Source organism: Cinclus cinclus, chromosome 2 (assembly GCF_963662255.1).
Source record: "Cinclus cinclus chromosome 2, bCinCin1.1, whole genome shotgun sequence".
In the NCBI taxonomy this organism is placed as follows: Eukaryota; Metazoa; Chordata; class Aves; order Passeriformes; family Cinclidae; genus Cinclus; species Cinclus cinclus.
In genome coordinates, this window is record NC_085047.1 from 9,930,373 (window position 1) to 9,952,575 (window position 22,203).

General features: G+C 36.9%; 1 protein-coding gene across 1 annotated transcript in view; it reads right to left on the reverse strand.

Annotated features, from left to right (window-relative positions):
• The window catches only part of ROBO2 (roundabout guidance receptor 2), a 389,500-nt gene extending 367,829 nt beyond the window's left edge, over positions 1-21,671 (reverse strand). The window contains exon 1 of the mRNA XM_062515337.1: positions 21,010-21,671. Within this exon, the coding sequence (XP_062371321.1) occupies positions 21,010-21,388 (379 nt within the window). The 5' untranslated portion in view covers positions 21,389-21,671. The remainder of the gene's footprint in view (positions 1-21,009) is intronic.
• Positions 21,672-22,203: the final 532 nt, after the last annotated feature.

Below are 22,203 nucleotides of genomic sequence, written 5' to 3' on the forward strand. Positions count from 1 at the left end.
CTTTGCTCTCATACCACAACAGTTTGTGCCTAACATCAGTACTCCCATATAGCAGAATATCAGTACTAATATTTTCCACAAAGCTGTATTGGTAGCTTTAATCAAAAATATTTTGCTACTTGTAACTAAAGAAATATTATTAAGTAATGATTCAGAGACTAAAAAAAGTAAAAAAAAAAAAAAGGTTCTGCAAACTCCCAAAATGTCCTTACATTTGTCCCCTAGGAACCCCAGAAACAGCAGTAATATCCGTGTGATGGATTATATTTATCATGCACCTTTGACCACCTCAACTGCTCTCTGCATGCTAATTCATCACTTTGGGAATTATTCAACCATTCCAGGCCCCTGAGCTTCAAATGACCGCCATTAGAATGAAGTTAAAATTGTTGGGAATAGCTTGTTCACCAGGGATTAAGCACAAGTAATACTGATGAAATCTTCAGGGCATGTAAGTGCTTAGGAGCTCATAATCTGGAAGTTTTACTTTGCAAAAAAGTGAGGTATTGAATGGGTTTTTATGAAAAATTGAAAGGGAAGTTTCTAGTCCTAAGTATCTAGGTACTTCAATCTGCTCCAAAATCCTTCCTTAGAAAGGATTTGGAAAGAGGTATTCAAAGGATCCCAGCTCATAAAACACTCATGTTTAGAAAGGGGCAAAGTTTCTGCCTTGTTTCCTTCCTTTGCTTTCCCCATTACTGCGCTCACAAGAAACCATCCTGAAGGCAGAGCCAAACTTGGTTCTTCAGATGAAGTCATCACAAACTCAGTAATGTGACAGACAACAGGAACTACCCTTATCTTGGAAAAAAAAAAAAACAAACCAAAACACAAAAACAAAACAAACAAAAAAAAACGAGTAGACAGTGTTAGGATGACAGTAATAATCATCTGGGACATAACAGATACATATGTACCACACATGTACATATACAAATATGTACCAATACAGACAGACACTTTTACAATTCTTCCTCTTTACTACTTCCTACTATTTTAATACACTTACTAGTTAATAATAGCAGAAAACTAAACACTACTGCAATTTGTCAAAGAACTCCCTGCTCTATGTAAACACAGAATTTAATAACCCATTCATTGATCATATTTACAGTTCGTTATCTGTTTTTAGATGTTATCGCAAATTGGTGTTTCCTCTGACTGCATTACAGGAAAAGTTTGTTGAATGAATGCCAGCAACCATTCCGTTCTGTAAGGACTAAGTGGACTTCTTCTGTAAGGTTGGAGCCATAAGAACCATTTAACTCTCAATACAAAAATCAGTTCTGTCAATACACTTCCCTTTCACAGCTGCAATGACTATATTTTGATTAAAACTTCAAATATACATAAATTTACATATTAGAGAAAAATTTCTGTATTAGTCAGAATGGCCAAGACCAGCACTTGCCAATAAGCCTGAACTTGGGTCATCTTATTGCTTTATTGTGCCAAATTCTTCAAGTGCACTGAAGTTAGGAGCAAGAAGTGATTTGCAATACACATTGTCATGGTATTACCCAAAAACTTGATACAATTTTGTATAATCAGGAATAAAATGTATCCTTCTCACCAATTAATCCTGTTTATGATAAATAGGTTAAACAAACAGAATACAAAACTGAACTAATTCTCGCTTGTAGAATAATTTGAGGGGTGTAACTATAAGAATCTATATGTTAAAGAAAGTAAGAAAACAATGTCCAATTTTTAGTTACTAAATTTAGGAATGTGTACCAGACTAGCAACTAGCCTCCTTCTCTTTGTGGCATCTATAAAATCACTATTTGACTCCAGTAAATCTAAGTTGCCCCTCAACTAAAACTACACAGCTACACATGAATAAAGGTCCTGCTTTTCAATTTTTCAAGGGGATGTTCATATAGGAAGCATGTTTTCATAAAGCTTGCTTATCAAAACCAAAAGAATAAACTCCTTAATAGCATTTCTGTTATTAACTTAATTAAGACAATTTTTCCCCGACATGAAACATTAAATATAGAATGAATGAAAAATAATATATGGAAAAGAGTGTTTCAATTGAATTTCTTCTAAATCCATCTGCAAAATTGAGTTACAAATTAAAACTTAGGTAAAGAAAGACCTGCCAGTCATTTTGCCACTTTATTTGGGCCAACTTATCTGAGGCAGCTGGAAAACTACATTTAAGGATCATATATTTCTTTCAAATCAGCTTCCAAATGCATCTCAGAGAATGGGCCATGACAATGGTTTAGAGCTTTACTCAGCTCTGCAGCTACAAGTCATCACAATGCTGACTCTAATCAGGTTACTCTGCATCTGTCTGCCACAAATAACCTAGTAACAACTAAATGGATTGCCATAAATCTTTCAATTAGAATTTATAACTTTATTAGCACAATATTTTTGAACTGATTGCATTACTTTGAAGAGCAGCTTTCATTTATTTTGTCATTTGGGGGTCAAATGTGTACAATGGCTGGAAGCTGAATACACAATAGGAAGCCTTACTTCACGGTGGTCTCCAGAATTTCCCTTCTCCAGAGACTACAGCCAGTTTTTTAAAGGAACACTTTGTTTTCCGTGCTGAGGCTGAACCACTTGGCTGAATGTGACCAAGTTTCTTCATGACACACAGGGTCACACTGCCAGTTTTATGGCCCTGATACAGCTTCATAAGAGTAATTTGCCATTGGGTAAATTTTCAAAGGACTGTATGCCTTTTTAATAATTTTGGTTTTGTTTAGAACTGTTGAAATCTATGCCAAGGATCTCATATTTGTACAAAGGGGATGAGGATCAAGTGATACTCAGTGATCCTACAAATGTGGCTTAGTTCATCAGTATCTTGAGGAAGAGGGGAAAAAAGACAAAAGGCATTATTTTCCTAAAAAAAAAAAAAAAAAAAAGTACTCTGTATTTTGCTGAACTACAACAATTCCAAACAGCATACATCATGGTTAAGAAAAGGAAATAAATTAGGCAATTGACTTAGATGACTATAGTTTCAGCATTTGGACAACACTGCTACACGAACACAAAGGCATTTATGGTAAACATATAGCAACACATACACCCCAAAAAAATCAAGGTACCACTTAATTGCATTTTTGTTTTAAGGGATTATCTTCTATAAACTTTAGACAAAACAGACAAAATTTGAAATTTGGAAAAAAAAAATCTAACTTCAGAATTCAAGAATGAACCTATATTAAGGGTCACTGAAGCTAAAGGCACTTTCCCATCTTAAGACTGAAAAACATCAGAAGTTTCAGTGGAAAAGGGAACCTCCATAAGATGAAGGCCCAGAAATAGCCATACATTCCTTTGTGTTTTGCCCACTTTTAAATGGAAGTTTGCAGAATTGTTAACATACATTGGATTCTCTGGCAAGATCTAAGGATAGTTTATCAGCTTTTACTGGATGCTTGGGTGAAACTGTGAGGACAGACACAAATAACAGGTCATTCATTGCTGTTTATACTTTGAGATGTAGGTGAAAACTGCAAAACAGATGAAGAATGCATCTACAGAGGCACTAAATCTAACAATGTGCTTCAGATCATATTTAGATGCTACAGATAAAAGCAATTAAGTAGGCCACTTGCTAGAATGATCCAGAGTCATCAGTTTTGATTTTATTTCTTCCTTGCAAAACCAGAAAATCTTGCACAAAGAGAAAGAAATCTCACTAAGTAAATTATTACGGAAAGCAACAGGTTTATTACAAAGCTGCCCCTGCCACACCCAAATTAAGAACAGATCTACATGAGACTGTAACCTAAGAAGTGAACCTGCCCTGCTTTTTCTTCTGCTTAGACTATTCAAACAGCTCACAGCCTAAGATTTGACACCCAAACATTCTCAAGCACCCCAGAAAACAAGTCAAGACCTGATATTTCTATGAGCAACATGGATCTGGCATCACAGGATTCATGAGGGCCTCTCAAACATGCATGGCAACCAAAAGCCACAAAGAGCCAGAAATAGAAAATCAGAGGCACAAATCACCCTCCTTCCTGCTATCACACCTCTAACCTTTAACTGACCTTTTACCCAAAATAAAATTTGTTCAAGACAGCCCAGGAACCTTGAACTAGCTCATTTCTTAGATGCCATGGAAGGAAGTGTCAGCTGATAGAAATCACACTGCATTAGTTTCCAAACACATGTGCCAGAAGGAGCCAAAATAACTTCTGGTATATTCTCACACACCTTTCTTTTTCTGTTATGAAGTTTAGGAAAGAGCCTTTAAAAATGTTAAAGAGTTCAAAAAATAAATCTTATCCACTAATAAAAATGTGTAGCACCAAGGTAATTATCTTCTACACTAGAACACTCTTAAATCTCTAAAGAAAATAGGAAAATGTACTTATTATAATAAATATTCATGTATTGTCGAAAAACAACTTATTGTAGTAAAACTTCTCTGCTGTTCAAAAGCATCTCCACATATTCTTAAGAAAAGAGTGTGGTTAAATTCCTTAAAAACTAGATAAATTAGATAGAATAGGCCAGTCTTTTTTTTTTTTTAATCCAACTGCTCACAGTTTACATTCAAGGAGACATAGCTTGATTCTCCATTCCTGGTTCCTCTTCAGAATTAATTACACTCAAAGTCCCAGCATTTCTGAGTGTACAATTCCCTGTGGCTTCTAGCTGGCCACCACCAAAGCGTCCACACTTGTCTGTGTTGCCTACATAGAATACAGGCAGCACAGGCTCAGCCCAGACTCTGAGCCTGTAATAGGGAGCAAAGCTCAGAAAAAAGAAATACAGGCCACCTGTGTTCAACTTTAAACCAGTCCAGACATGGTCTGTGGCATTATTTCACCAGACCATTGTGCTGTCTGGATAAGAGATCACAAGAATTTCTTTTGAATCTACTTGAAGGCTTTCAGTGTTAATAAAACATAATACACTGAACAAAAATGTGAGTTAAACCATAAAGTTTTCACACTCTTGGCATAAATTTGAGGGGTCTTTGTTTTTTTCAGCTCTGAATCTAACAGTGTAAGCACTGTATCTACTTTTAAGAAGTCTTCTGAATTTTCTTCTCAGTTAGGAAAATACAGTAATGCACCTAGATATTGGAGCAATGAGCATCATCCACCTAAATAAACAACTGTTGTAGATAATTCTCTTTTGGAAACAGATTCTTAAGCCCACCTAAGGCTACCTAAAAACTTGCTCAAAACAAACTCCACAAATTCATAAAGATTTAAGAACTATTTCTCAATACAAGGAGCATGTTCAGTTTTAAGAAAATCAGACAAAACTTACGTATCTAATTCCCCTCCTGTTTAAATTCCCTTTTTATTTAAAACTAGAAGTTATCAGTTATGACTATATGTTTTAAAAAGCTTATTTTTACTCAAGACCATACTTCTGTAAAAGCAGGAAGTACTTAGTGTACCTAAAACCTCATTAGATTGATCTGTATTATCCTTAACCACTGAAATGGAAAACTAAGAATATTAATATGGCAGCTTTGACATCACAACAATTGATGCAAATTCTAGGGTCTAACTTGATAATTCCTGCATGCTTCCCCCAGTGAAAGAGCAGAACTATTGTCATATTCTGAGCATATGTGTAGTTTAACCTTACTTCATTTTTGTAACAGGGAATTGTGACAAAGAACTGGAATTCATTTTCTAAAATAATACATCCTATGTGTCAATAAAAAGAAACAAGAGAAGTCACAAGAATTAATGAGGAGGCTGAGTATAAGTCAGAGATCTCAAAAGGATATTATCAACCCTAAATCAAGTCAAATGTCAAACTTGGGTTAAAAGTCATTTCAAGTACTGCATATATTCTTCCACACTCCGAGATAATCCCCTCTAGATTAATGCCTTCTTATCATTTTTCCTCTCTCACTTTATTCAAAATACTTATCAAAAGAAAAATCAAGCAGGCAACAAAAGCCAAGGTAGTTTTGCAGTAAGAAAATAAGCAGCCATAGCAGGTGAAGTCTCTCAGGGCTAAAAGAAAAATTTGTGTATAAAGCTGTGCCTGTAGATGAACACTGGTCAGATCCAGAGGGCAAACACAGCTCTTGTATCATCCAACAGGAGCACAGTGTCCCACAGGCACCTCCTGTACCAGAATTATTGGGACAGTTCACAGCAGCAGCACACTGAGCTCACAAACTCTTTAGGGATAAAGAGGTATTGCCCAACATTTTGTAAAAAAAAAGGGGTGGTAACATCTAAAGTCCGTATCAGAGGGAAGAACTGAAACCATAGCATTTTCTCTTCCATTCTAATCAAAACCTGGAAGGAATGTTAGCGAAAAGAAAATAAAAATGTGCACTAATAAGCACTTTATACAAGGTACATGGCAAATTGAATAAAATTAAAAAGTTTCTACAGTTTGTTTAAACAAAATTTTAACTCAGATTTATTTTCATAGTGACAATATTTTTAAACTGAGGAAAAAAAAACTTTAAATCTTGAAACAAGATCCATTAATTGGTTAACTGATACAAGCACTGAATGTGAGGTTTGGGCCTGACTTTTATTTCAGTACTAGTAATAAAACTGTAGTTTAATCCTCTGGAAAAAAAAATAAAAATCAATCAACTTATCTCCTCTCAAAACATCTTTTCCCCTTGGCTGAACATGACATTAAAGGTTTCAAATGTCATACTTGTAAACTATGTGTAATTAAAAGATGTTTCTTTGGATCTGCTAGGTTAAATGGATCCTAAAGTTGCCTATAATTCAAAATACTGATAGGAATTAGGTACTTGCAAAACCTAAAAAGCAAAACAGGAGACAAAACAGGCTCTTAAGCATTCCAGAAATAAAACTCGCTAGATTAATAACTCTAAGAATTCAGGATTACTACTCCCTGAACCTTAAACATTAAACCCACTACAAATGCAAAACATGAACAATTTACTTCCATCAAGACGTTGGTTACAAGCTGGTACAATGCCAACACAGAAGCTCTGTTAGACCTCAGTTGATGAAAGCAACATTTCCTTCCAAATCCTCTCATCACATTTCATGATGTCCAATAGGTTATAGATTAAAAGTCCTATCTGCTCAAATCTACACACAGTCAACCCCCATTCTGGCTCTGCTGTTTGGACCACTTTGTACCATGAAGAATAATGACAACAAATAAACTTGAAATGTTTTGCTGTGTTAGATTTCACTTGACTATTGCAAACAGCATTATGCTTATCTTTGATGTCAATAACCCAAAAGAGTATTAGATAAATTTGTTTCACTCTCAATGAGAGAACCCTATGACAAATGCCATAGGAAGGGAAAAAACAAAACAAAAAACCCCAACAAAAAACCCAAAACATGTTTGATACTTTTTCTTCGGGCATTTTTCCCCATTAATTTTTCATAGTTTTCCTAAACATTAGGATGCAGGGTTTATTTTACTTGTTTTTGAAGCAAATCCTGCCCATTATTCCCTCTATACTTCTTTTATAGTATAAATGTGAGTTTGATATTTGGGCTAAGAAGCTGGTACTATTTCTATTATTTATGAACAATATTATAACTTCCTTTATTAAAGTTCTTACCATAATATTGAAATCACTAGGACATTTTCACTTGGTTTAAATCAAGCAGGAAGGACCAGATTTTGTACCTCACTTTCTGACACCAAGATTTTCCTTGTGGGCACTCACAAATTTTTGAAAATGAAAACATTAGCATGGAAGCACCAACAACTCACTGATCCATCGATAAATATTTTATAACCTGGAAGTACAGTAGTATGCCAACTCCAACTGGGCTTACCCCAGGACTGGACTCCATAAAAATCCCCCTAATCATAGATAAGATGTCAGACAACAATGAGATTTACTGTATAACAGGGATGAAATTAATAGGTCTCTAAAAAGATACCTGCTTTGATATGAATTGACCAGTTTTATACTTCAAAAAATCACTGCATATTTTCTGTCTTATAAAGCCAAAGCTTCTTTCCTTCTGAGAAGCACCTTTTATTTTTTGAAATGCTCCAAGAAAAGAGACGTATCAGTGTATTACAGCTTTGGAATTTACTATGTTTGCCACTTTAGGCATCACCCCGAGAACACTTCGTCAGTAATTTTTTTAATAAGTGTGTTTATCACCAAAAGACATGATGCCCTTCTAATTCCTATGACATCTGTCCTATCAATCCTGAGCACAACACTGCCAGCTCCTAGACCCATGATCACACAGGTAGCCGAGCATGTTACTGCTCAGGCAAATGTGTTATGAATTCTCAGATGATGAACTATGGTAAGGCTGGATGTCAGAGGTGATGAAACTGATAATCCATCAGTAATTTTCTAACCACCCCAACATCTCTGACCCATTGAACTAAATAAATGTATTTAATCACTGACTAGTCAACAGATCAGAAGGTGCCACAGGGTGAAATGAGTGTCTTGACAAAGTGAAGACAGGCACTACCTAAACCACTGTCACAACAGCATATCTTATCCACTTACCCACAGACACAGAATCAACCTGAAACCGTAGAATAAAATTTTTGTTTACAACAAAATACAAAATTGATCTCTTAAGATTAGCCTTAAGAAAATAATTCTGGCAACATGTTTCAGACTCTTTTCTTGTAAACAGATTAGGTTAAAACCACAAAAAAACCTCCAACCCTCCAAACACTTCTGATGAATCACAAATAACACAATACAATCAAAAGATGTTGCTTCCATGGAAGGTTTTCCAGCACCTTTCTGGATGATGTGTTCTACCTCTGGTCTGACTGCTGCCAGCTTCGTGACTAAGAAGAATAGCAGGACAAATCTCACACCCTTCACACAAGTCTTAAGCAAACTTTTCTTGGCACACAAAAACCTGATTGCACTGTAAGTGGTACTTCCCCCAGGTGTTCCTATGGCAAAACAACATGCCTGCCCAGCACTGGGTTATTAATGTCTCACTCTCCTGATGTTCTGTGTTGGCAGCCATGACAGAAGGCTTTGAACTTGTTAATTCACACTTGTTTAATCCTGTCTCCACACAGCACATCACAGCCTGTGAGGCTTGGAAGATGGATGAGTGAAACCAAGGCCACGAGGGGGTCAGGGTCAGGGTTGTCGCTGTATCTCAATAACTCCATCACTCACTGTAGCAGGCACTTCAGAGGTCACCTCAACCAAGGAGTTTGGGATAGATGTGGAAAAACAGCTGGCACAAGCATACACATATTCCCTGCAGTTGATGCTACCCATGGAAACAAGCATAAATCCTTACTTTCACTGTGTCTTGAGCTGACTTTAGTCTACTTGGTTGCAAAAAGAAAAAGAAAAAAAAAATAAATAAAAAAAAAGTTTCTTTAAAAATAACTGCCAGGTATCAAGCAGCAGCACGCAGGCAAAAAAAAGAACCACTAAAACCCAGAAAATAAATATGCCAGTTTAATATTTCCACTCTTAAGGGAAAGGAGCAGAAAGAGCAGACCATGTTGCAGAGTGTCTCTAGTACACAGTGACAATGGAGGGCAATACATTTCATCCCACTCTTAGTGCACATTGTGTGCCTGGCAAAGAAGCTTCTCTGAAGCACAGACAGCACAGATGATACAAACCCCTACTCTGTCCATTACGCAGGAATACTAATGTGAATCAATGACATATCCTAATTTTTAAAAACTTTATGTTTAGAATATGTTTTGAATATACATACACATTTCATGCGTATATATACACACACACACATAAATATATATATTTACATATATAAAACTAAATATCTAAAACATATGATAGTTGAATAGCTGTATACTGCTCAGGTGCTAAACAATACTGACAAAATTCAGTATAGTAATAGCTTTTATTCCCAGAACATTAGCAAATAATTATGCTGTTCCTAAGTACGCTGACCATTACATCCTGTTTGTTCACCTGTTCGGTTTGTCACTGGCAGGAGCTTGATCACACAATATACAAAACTGTTCCTTTCTTATAGCTCTGAACTTGTGCTTTGTACATCAACCTCATAATAAACCACTCTGCAAAAGTGAAATTATTGCCAAGAGAAATGTGAATTAGTATTATTAGCTGTCTATAAGCACATGTGCAGCGCCACAATTAAAAGTATAAATTTGATCCAATCAAGTTCTCATTTGTTCAGAATGCAGGTGTATAATGAGAAAAGTGACAAACTTAGATCTGCACATAGGCACACAGTGTATTTATGATAGCCAGTCAAAATATTTTAATGAATAGGAAAATTAGCAGGTGAATTATATAAAGACTAGTCAAAGAAAAGTTTTTATTCTAGAAAGAGAAAACAAGTCCCTACAATCTGACCAAGCTATTTGGGAAGAAAATCCAGATAAAAAAGAAAAAACAGTAACTGGGCTCTGTCCCAGTCTCTCCAAAGAAATCTAAAAGCATAGGCTTCAGTGTAGACATCACTTACACTAATGACACTGGCAGAGAAAGCAGTAATTCTACAATAATTTGTAGATCCAATTTTTATGCCTTTCTTTTCTTTGAGGTGATTAGGGTTTTGCTTTTGGGTTTTTTTCAGGTGGTTGGTTTGCTTTTTGAAGAATTTTTTATGATAACAATTTCTTCAAGACAAAGGAAATCTTTTTTGTTAGGATTGCTGCAACTTCTTTCCCTATGCCTCATTTCCTGAAAAGTTTGCTTATATTAACTGCTCCCAAGGGGGAGGGTGGGAGCAAGGGAGTTGTATTTGCACAATTTTCAATAAGACTGATACAATAAAAGTTTATATAACACATATAAAAATCCATTAAGAAGTCCAAAATTCGCAGTAACTGATACATTCAGGATCAAATGGGAACACAATCTTAATAAAAGCATGAAGAAAGTCACCTGTCTTTTTACAGTAGGCAGAGGAAGGCAAATAAAATTATGAAAATCCCTCATATTTTTAAGATACCATGCTACCAATAGAAATATTTGGCTTCTGCCTGTGGTTCTGCAATCAACATGATACACGGCTTTGAACAGATGGCTCTGAATCTCAAAGAAAACATGTCTGATGTTCAGTATTGCTACCACTGACTTTCAGACAGGCATCTTCCGTAGGAGAGAAATTTACAGGTCTGAAGCAGGTAATTAAGTTGCTTCTATAGTACAATAAAAACTGTATATATGCTAAGGGAGGGACCAGGAGTTCTAAGGTACCAATCTTCAGCATCCTGAGTCAATCACTTTTCCCAGCTGAGTATCCAGACTGCAGGCTACTTAACTCTTCCCCCAACAATCTGAATTTAATCAACCCAGGAATTAGACTGCTTGAGGAAACTGTGACTTTGAATTGCTGATTAAGTTTGAAGCATTATATATGTATAGATATATAAATAAATGAGAAGACAGAGACTAAGTAGGTGGAACACAAAAGCAAATACTTTCTGAAAATTATTTCTTTTTTTTTCCCTGTACTCTTTGGCAACCAAGAAGCTTTGCTGAAAGAAAATCCCATCCTACCAAACCTTGAAAAGTTTTAACTAGCCAGTTTGCTTCAATAACCTCATATTTACACCCAGACTGTGCTTCCCTATGAGCTTTGTTATCAACAACTTTAAAACATTCTAAATACACTATACTTCAAGGGAAAACCAAGGTGCACAAAAACAAAGGAAAGTTGACTCCATGCGAGCATCTTTTTTCATAAAGACACTCGTTCAGTAAAGATAACACACAGTGGCTAAGGTCACAGTGTTCCACCCAGATTTCAACTGCTCCAGCTTTTCCATTACTTGTGCCTTTACTGGATTTCAGCCAAGAACAATTGTACTTGTCCAGAATGCACTAGGTGAATGAGCTTAAGGAAGTGCTTAAACTTCAAACACACAAGCTTAAACACCTCATGTGTTCTCTAAATCAGTGGATTTTATTATCCAAGACAGACCATTGCACTGGATGGACCAACTGGTGAGACCCAGTGGGTCATTATACCACTGCTTCCCCTGTGAAGTAAAAGACTGATAGATAACCACATCAACAGTGCTGCTCTGGAGAAAACACAGGAATTCTCACATTCTAAACACACCCAAACTTCCATTTGGCATTCATCACTGCTAAAATACAAAATGATTGTCCTATTATCTGTCAGCCTTATGGGATTGTAACAGTCAGCAGATGGGGAATTTTTGTATACATTACCATCTGAAAAATAATTCCAAGCTTAGCCAGTGTCATTTCTTTCACAAGATTGTTTCTCAATTTATCCCCTTTAAACAGGGGATGTTTTTTCCCCAGGTTTTCATGTTTTTTTGTTTGGTTTTTTTTTTGTTTTTTTTTGTTTGTTTTTTGTTTGAGACTATAGCAGAAAGAAACTACTTCCTTCCCATAAGCAACGTTTATGTCTCAGCCTTGCTTGGTTGGTAATCTCTTCATCGACTGACAGAAACTTGTTTCTTTCTCATTTATTTCACCAAATTATTTTACATATGAAGTGATCAACAGGCAGGTTTGAGCCCAATTAGTAGAAGAAAAGTCCTCCAGCAAAATGCAGGTGGCGTAAGGAACTGCCAATTTTGAACACCAAGGCCCACATCTATTTTGGCATACAAGATTAGGCACTGAACCCAGCAGGACCCAACAGGAGGATCATTAGATTAGAAGAATGGGATGACACTGAAAATTAGTTTAGGAGACACTAATTAAAGTGGACTAACAGCAAGTACAAGGCCATATTCTTTCAAACCTATCACGGGAAGTTTACGGCACAGTAGAGCTCATCTGTTACAAATTACAGAGGAAGAGAAAGATCTGTGTCTGATTAGTATAGAATGACTATGAGTTACCAAATGCTTATAAAAAAGTTAAACATGATCACAGGACTGATAGATCAGAGAACAGTGAAAACAGTTATGAACATTAGTTCATCATGCATAGCATGCAAGTCTTGAAATATTACATGCAATTTACCCACTCATGTCTCAGAAAACACATGCAGACTAGAACAGGTGGATGAATGACTACTAGGATCAAGCAAATATTTTCTAAGAAAATTCATGAGCTTTTCTTGTTTAACTTAGCAACAGCAAAAATGAGAAGTGAAACCACAGTGGTCAGTAAATACAAAAGAGAGAAAACCACAGAAAAATCAGATCATAGTATTATAGAATAGTCTGAGTAGAAATGAACCTTTTAAATGTCATCTAGTCCAACCTCCCCTGCAATGAGCAGGGACATCTTCAACTGGACCAGGTTGCTCAGAGCTACATCCAACCTGATCTTTAACCTAATTTTCTCAGCCTTTCCTCATAAGAAGAGGCACTCCAAAAATCACAAGAACTAGCATAAGTCAAGCACATTTATGTTTACACTGGAAACATAACTTATTTTTTTTCCTCACCATTAGAATACATAAGTTCCAAGACAGGCTTTCAATAGAAACTGAAAGGAGTGAGCTTGGGCATGAAGGGGAAGACAATCAAACTGCTTTTCAGACTGCAGCTTGAAATGTTTCTGAATGGAATTACAAAGTACAGCTGTGCAGAATACAGGAACTCAGCGATCCAGGACTCCTAGCTCTTTAGAACTCCACATCCCTTTGTACAGTGGCAAACAGATCTATGAGACAGCAGAAAGTGACTGTGTACGCCTCCCTTCTCTATCACAATGAAGCCATTTACCAAGTATCACTACACATCCATACCACTGCCACTTGAAAAATTCAAGCAACAAGAGTGGAACAAAACCACCACTTCATTTCCCACGTATATTCTTCACATTAGAAACTTGTATGAAGTATAAAATCTGTGGGAACTTCTGAAGTATCACCAAAGCCACGATTAAATTTTAGTACTCAAAGAGCATGAGCAAGGGAAGTTCATATCTGAACAAAGACGGGGGCAGGGAAAATGGAGGTTAAGGGTTTGGAGTCTTCATAAAATAGAGTGATTATCAGAATAAAAATCTGTACCTACCTATATCTATATATATAGAGAAAGAAAGATGTGTATATGTAAAACATCCACCAATCTCATCCTGATAATTAACATAGTAATAAATCTTGTTAGAATTGATCATAAAAATTTGCAAAGGCATAGTCTGAGCATTGCTTAAAATGAGTAGGTTTTTAAACCTGACATTGTAGAATAATACATGAATGGAGCATATGCTTATTGGTTCCTGAGCAAAGAGAACCAAGTTGTAAAAATTCAATGTTATCTTGTTCCCATATGAACATAAATCAGAGAAATGTCAGCCAAAAAAAAAAAAAAAAAAAAAATAAATCAGCACATGATGATGCACCCACTAACAGATCAATCAGGAGCTGATTTCTTTCAAGGCTTCTGTGAATTCATCAGTAGTTCCATAGCTGTCAACATTTTCTCAGGTAGAGCATTCAGAGTAAAGTAAACAGCACATTTAATTAAAAAAAAATAAAATGAAAGTTAACGGGAAAAAAGAAGCTGATAAAAATCAGTTGAGGAACGGGCAATAAATTATTAGAAGCAGAATCAGATCAACTGCAAATATCCTCTGGGATGTAACATGAAATTCTCTGCTAGGTGGGGAAAAAGGGTAGGTCCTGAGCAGAAGAATTCAAGGGATAAATAAGATAATGTGCAAAAAGCTTTTCTAATATTTTCTGGCTGTGAGAATTACTTCTACTGCAGGAATGCAGAGGATGAAACTGGACTATGTGAACACACAGCACATGAGAGCAAATTGCAGACACTTATTAACCTGTTCTCAAGGATTAATTCACATAGTAAAAACACCTTCCAGCTGCTAAGGAAATTTTTCAGCAGGCACACATAACCAATTGAGTTTAAGTGCTCACAACAAAAACTCCTCTGGCACCTGAGCCTACTTGTTTTGTGTGAGCATCTCTATCTTCAGTGTTCACTGTGCTGTGAATGTCTACCAAAATGAAAAAGAGAAAAAAAAAAAAAAAAAAAAAAAAAAACAAACATTGTAAGAAAACCACAGTGTGAAAAGAATAAGGAGAACAAAAACAAGGCCTGGAGGAGCTTGCAGGCATTATATACCTTGATATTATGAGAGATGGAATTTTAAATATCTTCGAATTTACTTAAAATGCTAGCAGTCCTTAGCTCTTTTAGCCTTGGAAACATTTAAATCTGCATATCCACGTGGAGTTCCAAGGGTAAGAAATGAAGATGTAACAATGTGATGGCTTTTCTAAATCCTAATGGATGATGGTGGGAAGTACTGCTTCTGCCCACACAGAAGGCATAAATTTTGAAGCATAAACTTAAAACAGTTTGTGAGAAATGTGTCAGCAACACAATCTAGATTATCCTGATGAAGAGCACCTCTCATAAAAATTCGAGTTCATTCTGGCTACTGGTACAAAAATCACACCCTCTCAAATATGTAGGTTTTTTGTATCAGGTGAATTCAGAAGAAATGAAAACACTCAACTAAAAGTTAAATTAATAAAGTAAATAAACAGAACTATTCTGTTTTGCTCAAAGGAAACTTTGCAATAAGATATCAAGTCAGGTTTTGGTTTATCTGATAAGTCTTCAGTCATTTCTATTCAGTAATCTCTTGAATTTCTAAAAGTGACTGAGAATTACTGCCCTATATAGAAATGCCATTTTATATAATGTTTTCAAACAATGGTATTCCCACTGGCTTAATCCTAATCCACAGAAAAATCCACAGAAATTGCTTATTGCAAACTTCAAAAGTAAAGACAAGGTTTAAGGTATTCACATCATCTTACAAAATCTACCTTTTCCCAGATTATGTAATCAGATACAATTTTGTTCTATTCTGCAAGGGGAATTTAATTTTCCTTAAACATGCTGTGATAATAGCCATGATTTGTTAAATGTCATTTTAGAGAATAAGCATGATGAGAAAAAGCATGATGCTTTTCAGTGTCCTGATACTGCTCACAGACCAGACCACAGACTCTAGCATCCCAATTTCTACAATAATTATTCTGTCATAATGAGAGCAGAAGAGTGCCAACACAGACACAGAGCCTTTCATACTGTTTAGAAGGATGAGGGTAAGGGAAATATAAGTAACAGGACATGCACCACACATAGAAAAGTACCCTCAAAGCAAATCACACTCTAACATTATGAGTAAAAAAATTAACAATGTGTTACCAACATTCATTAAACTGAAACTAGACAGGAAAAATCATCCACCCATTTTACAGTCACATACACTGTGTGCTCTTTCACTCTGAATATCTCATAGGAAATTATCAGCTCTATTATTATGAACATATTGCAGCCTTTTGCACATGCTCCAGCAAACAGCCATTACCGTTATGATGCAAAAGTGATTGCATAGCATACATTTTATGTTTCCCAGCCTTTATTCACTGAACATTTCAGTATACCTGGTTTATTTGTAAACTTACTGTCTCCTGTGTTTAAGAGTTTAAAATCTGGCTTAGGCTTGCTTTGCAGAACAACTATGACTTCACACTAAACTCAGTGTACTACTGTAACCCCTCTTGTTGCAGATAAAAACATAATTCAGTGTTGACTCTAACACAAACAGGATCACTATGTTTAGAGAGTGTTCCAAAGCCTGCTACCCAAGCAATCTGTGGCATATAAATAATGCAAGACCTCTTCTTTCTCCAAATGACTTCAGTTCAAGCAGAATCTCAGAAAGATGGAAGCCGAAATTTATACTGCCATTACAAAATTCAATCTATTTCTGGTTCTCCAATTGAATTATGACTCTGAGGCTTCCACTATTTTCTGCACCGACCCAAGCGCTCCCAGTCTTTGCCAGCCCATGCAGACAAGAATCCTATTTGTGAATATTCCCGAGCTTTATTATTAGTATATTAAAATGGCAGCAAATCCCAACTAATCTGAAAAGCTTCATGTTTTCTTTTAAAGGAAAGTAAGGTAGAAAATGGGTCTTATTTCCCCTCCCCCCTGACCTCTGAACCACAACCTCCTCGCCACTAAAGCGTTCAACACCTCATTTAATCTCTCCTCGCTGCATTGGCACAGCGCTGCAAAAGGAAAAGGGAAAAAAAATAATCTGGGGACTTCATCAATTTTTCATGAATTTTCATTTAGGCCAAAGCCCCCTGTAACAGTGGTCAATAGATCAAGCTGCTGTCACATATTTAACACCTGGAGCTACAGCTGCTCTCCCTGGGGGCTGCCGCTGACTCCGGATGGATCAGAGGCAGCCCTGGCCAGCGTGGGGACCCCCGCGCTCCTTCCCCTGCTCACACTGGGGCCCCAGTGCTCCCAGCAGAAATCCTAGCTACCCTCACTACTGCAAATGCGCTTCCTGATATTCCTGATGGAAAACTCCACCTCGAAGCTTCGATCGCCTCAACGGGTGCACTGCGGAGAAAGCGTGCTTTTGTTTCAGGACTTCTGGTGTTAGAATACGAGAGCAGTTCGGTGAAAGATCAAACTACTTCCAGCCTACTTCCCTTTCTAAATTCTCCCAAGAAAATCTGAACATCAACATACAGCTAGTAACTCCAACCCTTGTTCAATTTCAATTAAAAAATTCTAGTGGACAAAATAAAAAAGAAGTTTGACTCTTCTGAATGCAATTCTTCATAGAGTTTTAAGACCAGGTAATCTATATTTAATGGTTTAACCATAAAACGAAAACACTACATGAAAATTTGCCACGTACAATTTAGAAGACTTGTTTGACTGGTAGCCTGAGCATTACATTTTTTCCTTCAGAGGAAGCTCCTACCAAAGAATTAATCTGCATGAAGCACACCATTAATTAATGCATTAAAACAATTAAATAGATTAAGTCATATCAATCCTAATCTGTGACTTCAAATAATATTTTTTCCTTCTAAATTCCAACTATTTCTTCTTAAATGTCTTCCCAAATGAAGATATTCTAAATTAAAGGCAAAAATATTCTAAAAGTACATTCAGTATATTAATGATGATTTTTAAGTAACTCCCCAAACCACAGTTCCTCACAGTTTTATTGGCATGGACAAATTTTTGTGACAAATTATACATCAATACAGAAATACCTGCCCTGGACTATATGCATGTGCTCTGAAGATGCATGGATTTAGAAGCACACCTTATGTACTTTAGATGGGCTGGTGCCTAAATCCATCATAATTGGGAAAGATGCAAATTGGTACTCAACCAAAAAGAGCTTAGGGATTTTAGGAACTTGGAAAAAAAAAAAAAAACCAAAAAAAAACCAACAACAACAACAAAAAAAAAAAAAAAAAACCACCAAAAAAAAAAAATGAAACACCTGTGTTCAGGATAGTTTGAACCACTCTGTGTCCCAGATGAATTCAACTTCTGTCTTTAAAAACAAAAATGGATACATCAGAAGACTTCCAATCCCACTGCTTTTGTGGTATGTGCCCATGGAGGCGGTAAAAAATAAAAGGAAATAAAAGAGAAATTAATCATAATTAACACTGTTTATCGCATTAATGTGTAAGTACAAACACATCTAACATATGTACAAACCCAATAAATATTTCTTCATAAATCACTCAAAAGCTGAAGGATCACATTATTAGCAACAGCTAAGTAAATAAACATTACTGTTTCTTACTCTAAAACAGCACGCTCAAGCATTTTAAACCTGTGGAAACCAGCAGTTTGCCCCTCATGGCTCTCTTTGAGGCCACTTACAGTCAGATAACAATCCAGAGAGCCCGGTTGTCAGCAAAGGTAAACTGTCCTTTTTTTTCTGGTGATGAAAACAGCCTGGCTTGGTGTGGGAAGAAGAGTTTTCAACACCACGACAGAGAGCACAAGTCAGAAGTGTAGCCCCACGGACAGGGCTCCAGCATCCAGGCAACTCAAGTTTTCCAGAAGGAGTTGAGGACAGGTGAATGTGCACTCACTGCTGACAACAGCCTGTCACCAGCAACTCATCACCCAAGTGTGCAAACAGGCTGCTACAGACCTGCACCTTTTCTTCAGCCCAGAAATGCTGACAGTAGAAAAACAAGCAAGACACTCCAACTGCTCCCTGAAAGTCACCTGAAAACCTGATTTACGATCAATAATTAATCTCAAGCCCAAGCAAAGCCTGTAGTTTTGCCATAATCTTCCAAAGGATGTCTTTGATACACACCAAGCACTGCCATGTGCTTTTGAAAATCACAGCACCACCTCTAAAATTAAGTAAGCAAGCAATGTATTCATTATTTACATTTTTTCTTCTTTTATGAAGACCTTTCTGTAATCCCAGCCATGGTACTGCTCAAGGAAAGACTGAAGTGTTTCACTTCACTCTGTTTAAGTGAAGTGGACTACTAAACTAAAGTACTAAACCCTTTAATTGGGGGATTCAGGCAGTGAAATTTCAAAGCTATGAAAACAGTAAAAGCACAGTGTTATCACAAAAGCTTTGGCCATGGTCTCAGATCTCAGTTTTTCCTGAAAATCTGGATGTGTTCCTCCTGCTCTAAAACACACGACAAAGGAGAACAGCTTTATTATTTTTAAGTTTTTCTACTATCTCCCATACAAGACACCTGCCACCAGCTACAGTGGTTAAACAAACTCCAGAGACTGGAGATGGTGTAACAAGAGTCTCTCAGTAGTCAGTGAAGTAGGGATCATTGAAAAATGTGCTCTATATCTTGTCAGTTAAGTTTCAAAGTAATCAGTCTCTTAAATTTGATGACCGAAGGTACAACTGGAACAATCTTTGAACTTCAACAGGAGATCCTGAATCTCAACAGAACAAAGATTTCAAGTGTTCCAGTCTCTCTTAGGATTTCTTAACAGTTAAAACCCGTACACAGAAACAAATAATCTAGTAATACTCACCCAGATTTCAGCCTTCCTTAAACTGGTTTCTCCTCAACTCCCAAATACCAGCCAAAACTGAAAAACTTTCTGTAATGCATTCACTGGCACATTTACTTCTGCTTTGATAGCATGCCAAAACTGTTTTCATTTTTTTCTACAACACAGTTTTGAATCTAGGTTACAACAGGCTAATTGCAGTGAATGAGTCTGTAAGTGCTTATTCCGCCATTTAAATGTTGTAAGAAAATGGCATTTTCTGCAATTTCTGAGAAAACAGAAGCCTCAAGTTCACGCCATGTTAACTATGAAAGTCTGAAGACTGCCTTAGGAACAAAGATTTCTCTTCTGTTCTTCCCCCCTTTAAACATGTCATCATCTACTGTGGACTCAAATCCATTCTTTATCAACTAAGCAATATAAATTTGTTCTAAAGCCCTACTTCAAACACATTTTAAGGAAACTACTGTCAGATGAAGAACTGTGGGTGAAAATCTCAAGAAGAACAAGAAGAGAGCATTCATAAATCTATTAAAATACAATTATATGCAAAGATGCACATTCTGAATAAAAAGATCAGTGTTGATTCAACCCATATAACTAAGCAGCAAATAAAACACGTGCCAGTGATTATATTTTATGTCTGATGAGATTGTTTGCTGTGAATATAATGAATGTATCTGCTAACTCTACAGGAAACAGACTACTCATGCCAGGTGGGCTGAAAGAGCCCTGTTGACTTCTCTGTTAAGACAAAGAAAATCGATAAAGACCAAGACGGTTCTGGATGATATGAGAAATGGCCAACAATTTCACTTGCCATTCACATAATGAATGAGGCCTGGGTCAAATTTATGATCGAGGAGCATATATTGAGGTTTCCAGCAGTACAGAACATGAGTCACCAAGATGCTGTCTGCTTCTGTTGAGGTAACAGATGATGAGATAAAGAGAAACAGACAGTGCACCTTAGATTAAATGATAGGTATTTTTCCACATTAGTTCCAGCATAACCAGCTCTAGACATCATTTAAAAATTAAATTATTCTTCAGAGGAAGATTATCCTTTGTCCATGTTTGTGCCAATCATGATTATACTCTGGCTAGAACCTCATTTCCGTATAAATCACTTACTCTGTACAGTCATTGCTACTGAACAAACACATGTGAAAATGCCTTGCCTAAGAGCAGCAGCTAATGACAAAATGCAGTACTTATCCCCATTTGTTATCTCCCAGGATGCTGGCTGCGCTCAAGCGCTGGGTGACAGCATAAAAGCCACGACAAAGTTTTACAGAATACTAAACAAATAAAACTACTCACATGCCACTTCCAGAGATGCATTGCGACTCACAGCTTCTCCAAGGTAGTTCCTTGCTACGCAAACGTAGCTTCCCTCGTCAGGTTTACTCCTGCGCCCGTGCACGATGCGTAAGAAAAATAAAGATCCGCTGGGCAGCAGCATCCGGTGGGAGCGCGGGTCATCCTTGTCCGTCTCCACCCGCTCACCATCCTTGTACCACTCGATGGTGGGGGTCGGCCTTCCCTCTGCTTTGCAGTTCAGAGTAGTTGGCTCTCCTTTAGACACTATCACATCTGAAGGATGCTCAACAATCCGCGGTGGAAAGTCCTCCTGGCGGAGACGGGATCCTAAAGGAAAGGACAGAGGGAAGAGAGAGCTATTTATTTGTGTTTTAGGCATCACGAAGAGTTCTCACAAGTTACTCCCTTAATGTTACAAAAACTTTTTTAAAAAGACCAAAAAAAAAAAAATCCCTTATACAACATCTTTGTCTGATATCACAGACTATATAATCAGACACTCCCCTACCTAAAAACCTGAGATGGACTAACAGAGATAACCCTCTGTAGTGTTATCAAACCCATACCAGATGCAGACTTAGAGCAGGATCTCTTAGACATACACAAACGATTTTTTTTTCTGATAATCTTCCTATTTACAGTCACTTCTAGATCACTGTGCACTTCCAGATTCCCTTCATAGCTACTGCTTTCTCATCCTTGCTTCTGCCAGATTCAATAGAAGGACATCCATAACCATGGTATCTTACCATCCCCTTTAGTTAACAGTTCTTTGCAGTTTAACACGTACACTTTTTATCTCTTTTCCACAAACAGTCCCAGTATGGAAAGAGAAGCATAAGAAGGCAAGCCAAAAGTGAAATTTCAAATGTCAGCTAACTTCAGAAATTTTCAGTTTCAGGACTACATGTATACACACGCAAATACAATACAGGCAGAGAATCACAGAATGGCCTGGATTGGAAGGGACTTTAAAAGCTCATCTCATTCCAACCCCCTACTATGGGCAGGGACACCTTCCACTGGACTAGGTTGCTCAGAGCCCAATCCAACCTGGCCTTGAACACTTCCTTCCACATTAATGGTACAGACACTTTTCAGTCCTGCATATCTAACTAGACTACGTGACCCCAGAAAAACATTACTGCAACAGTCACAGCATTTTTTTGCCTTTTTATTGAGTCTCAAAAATAG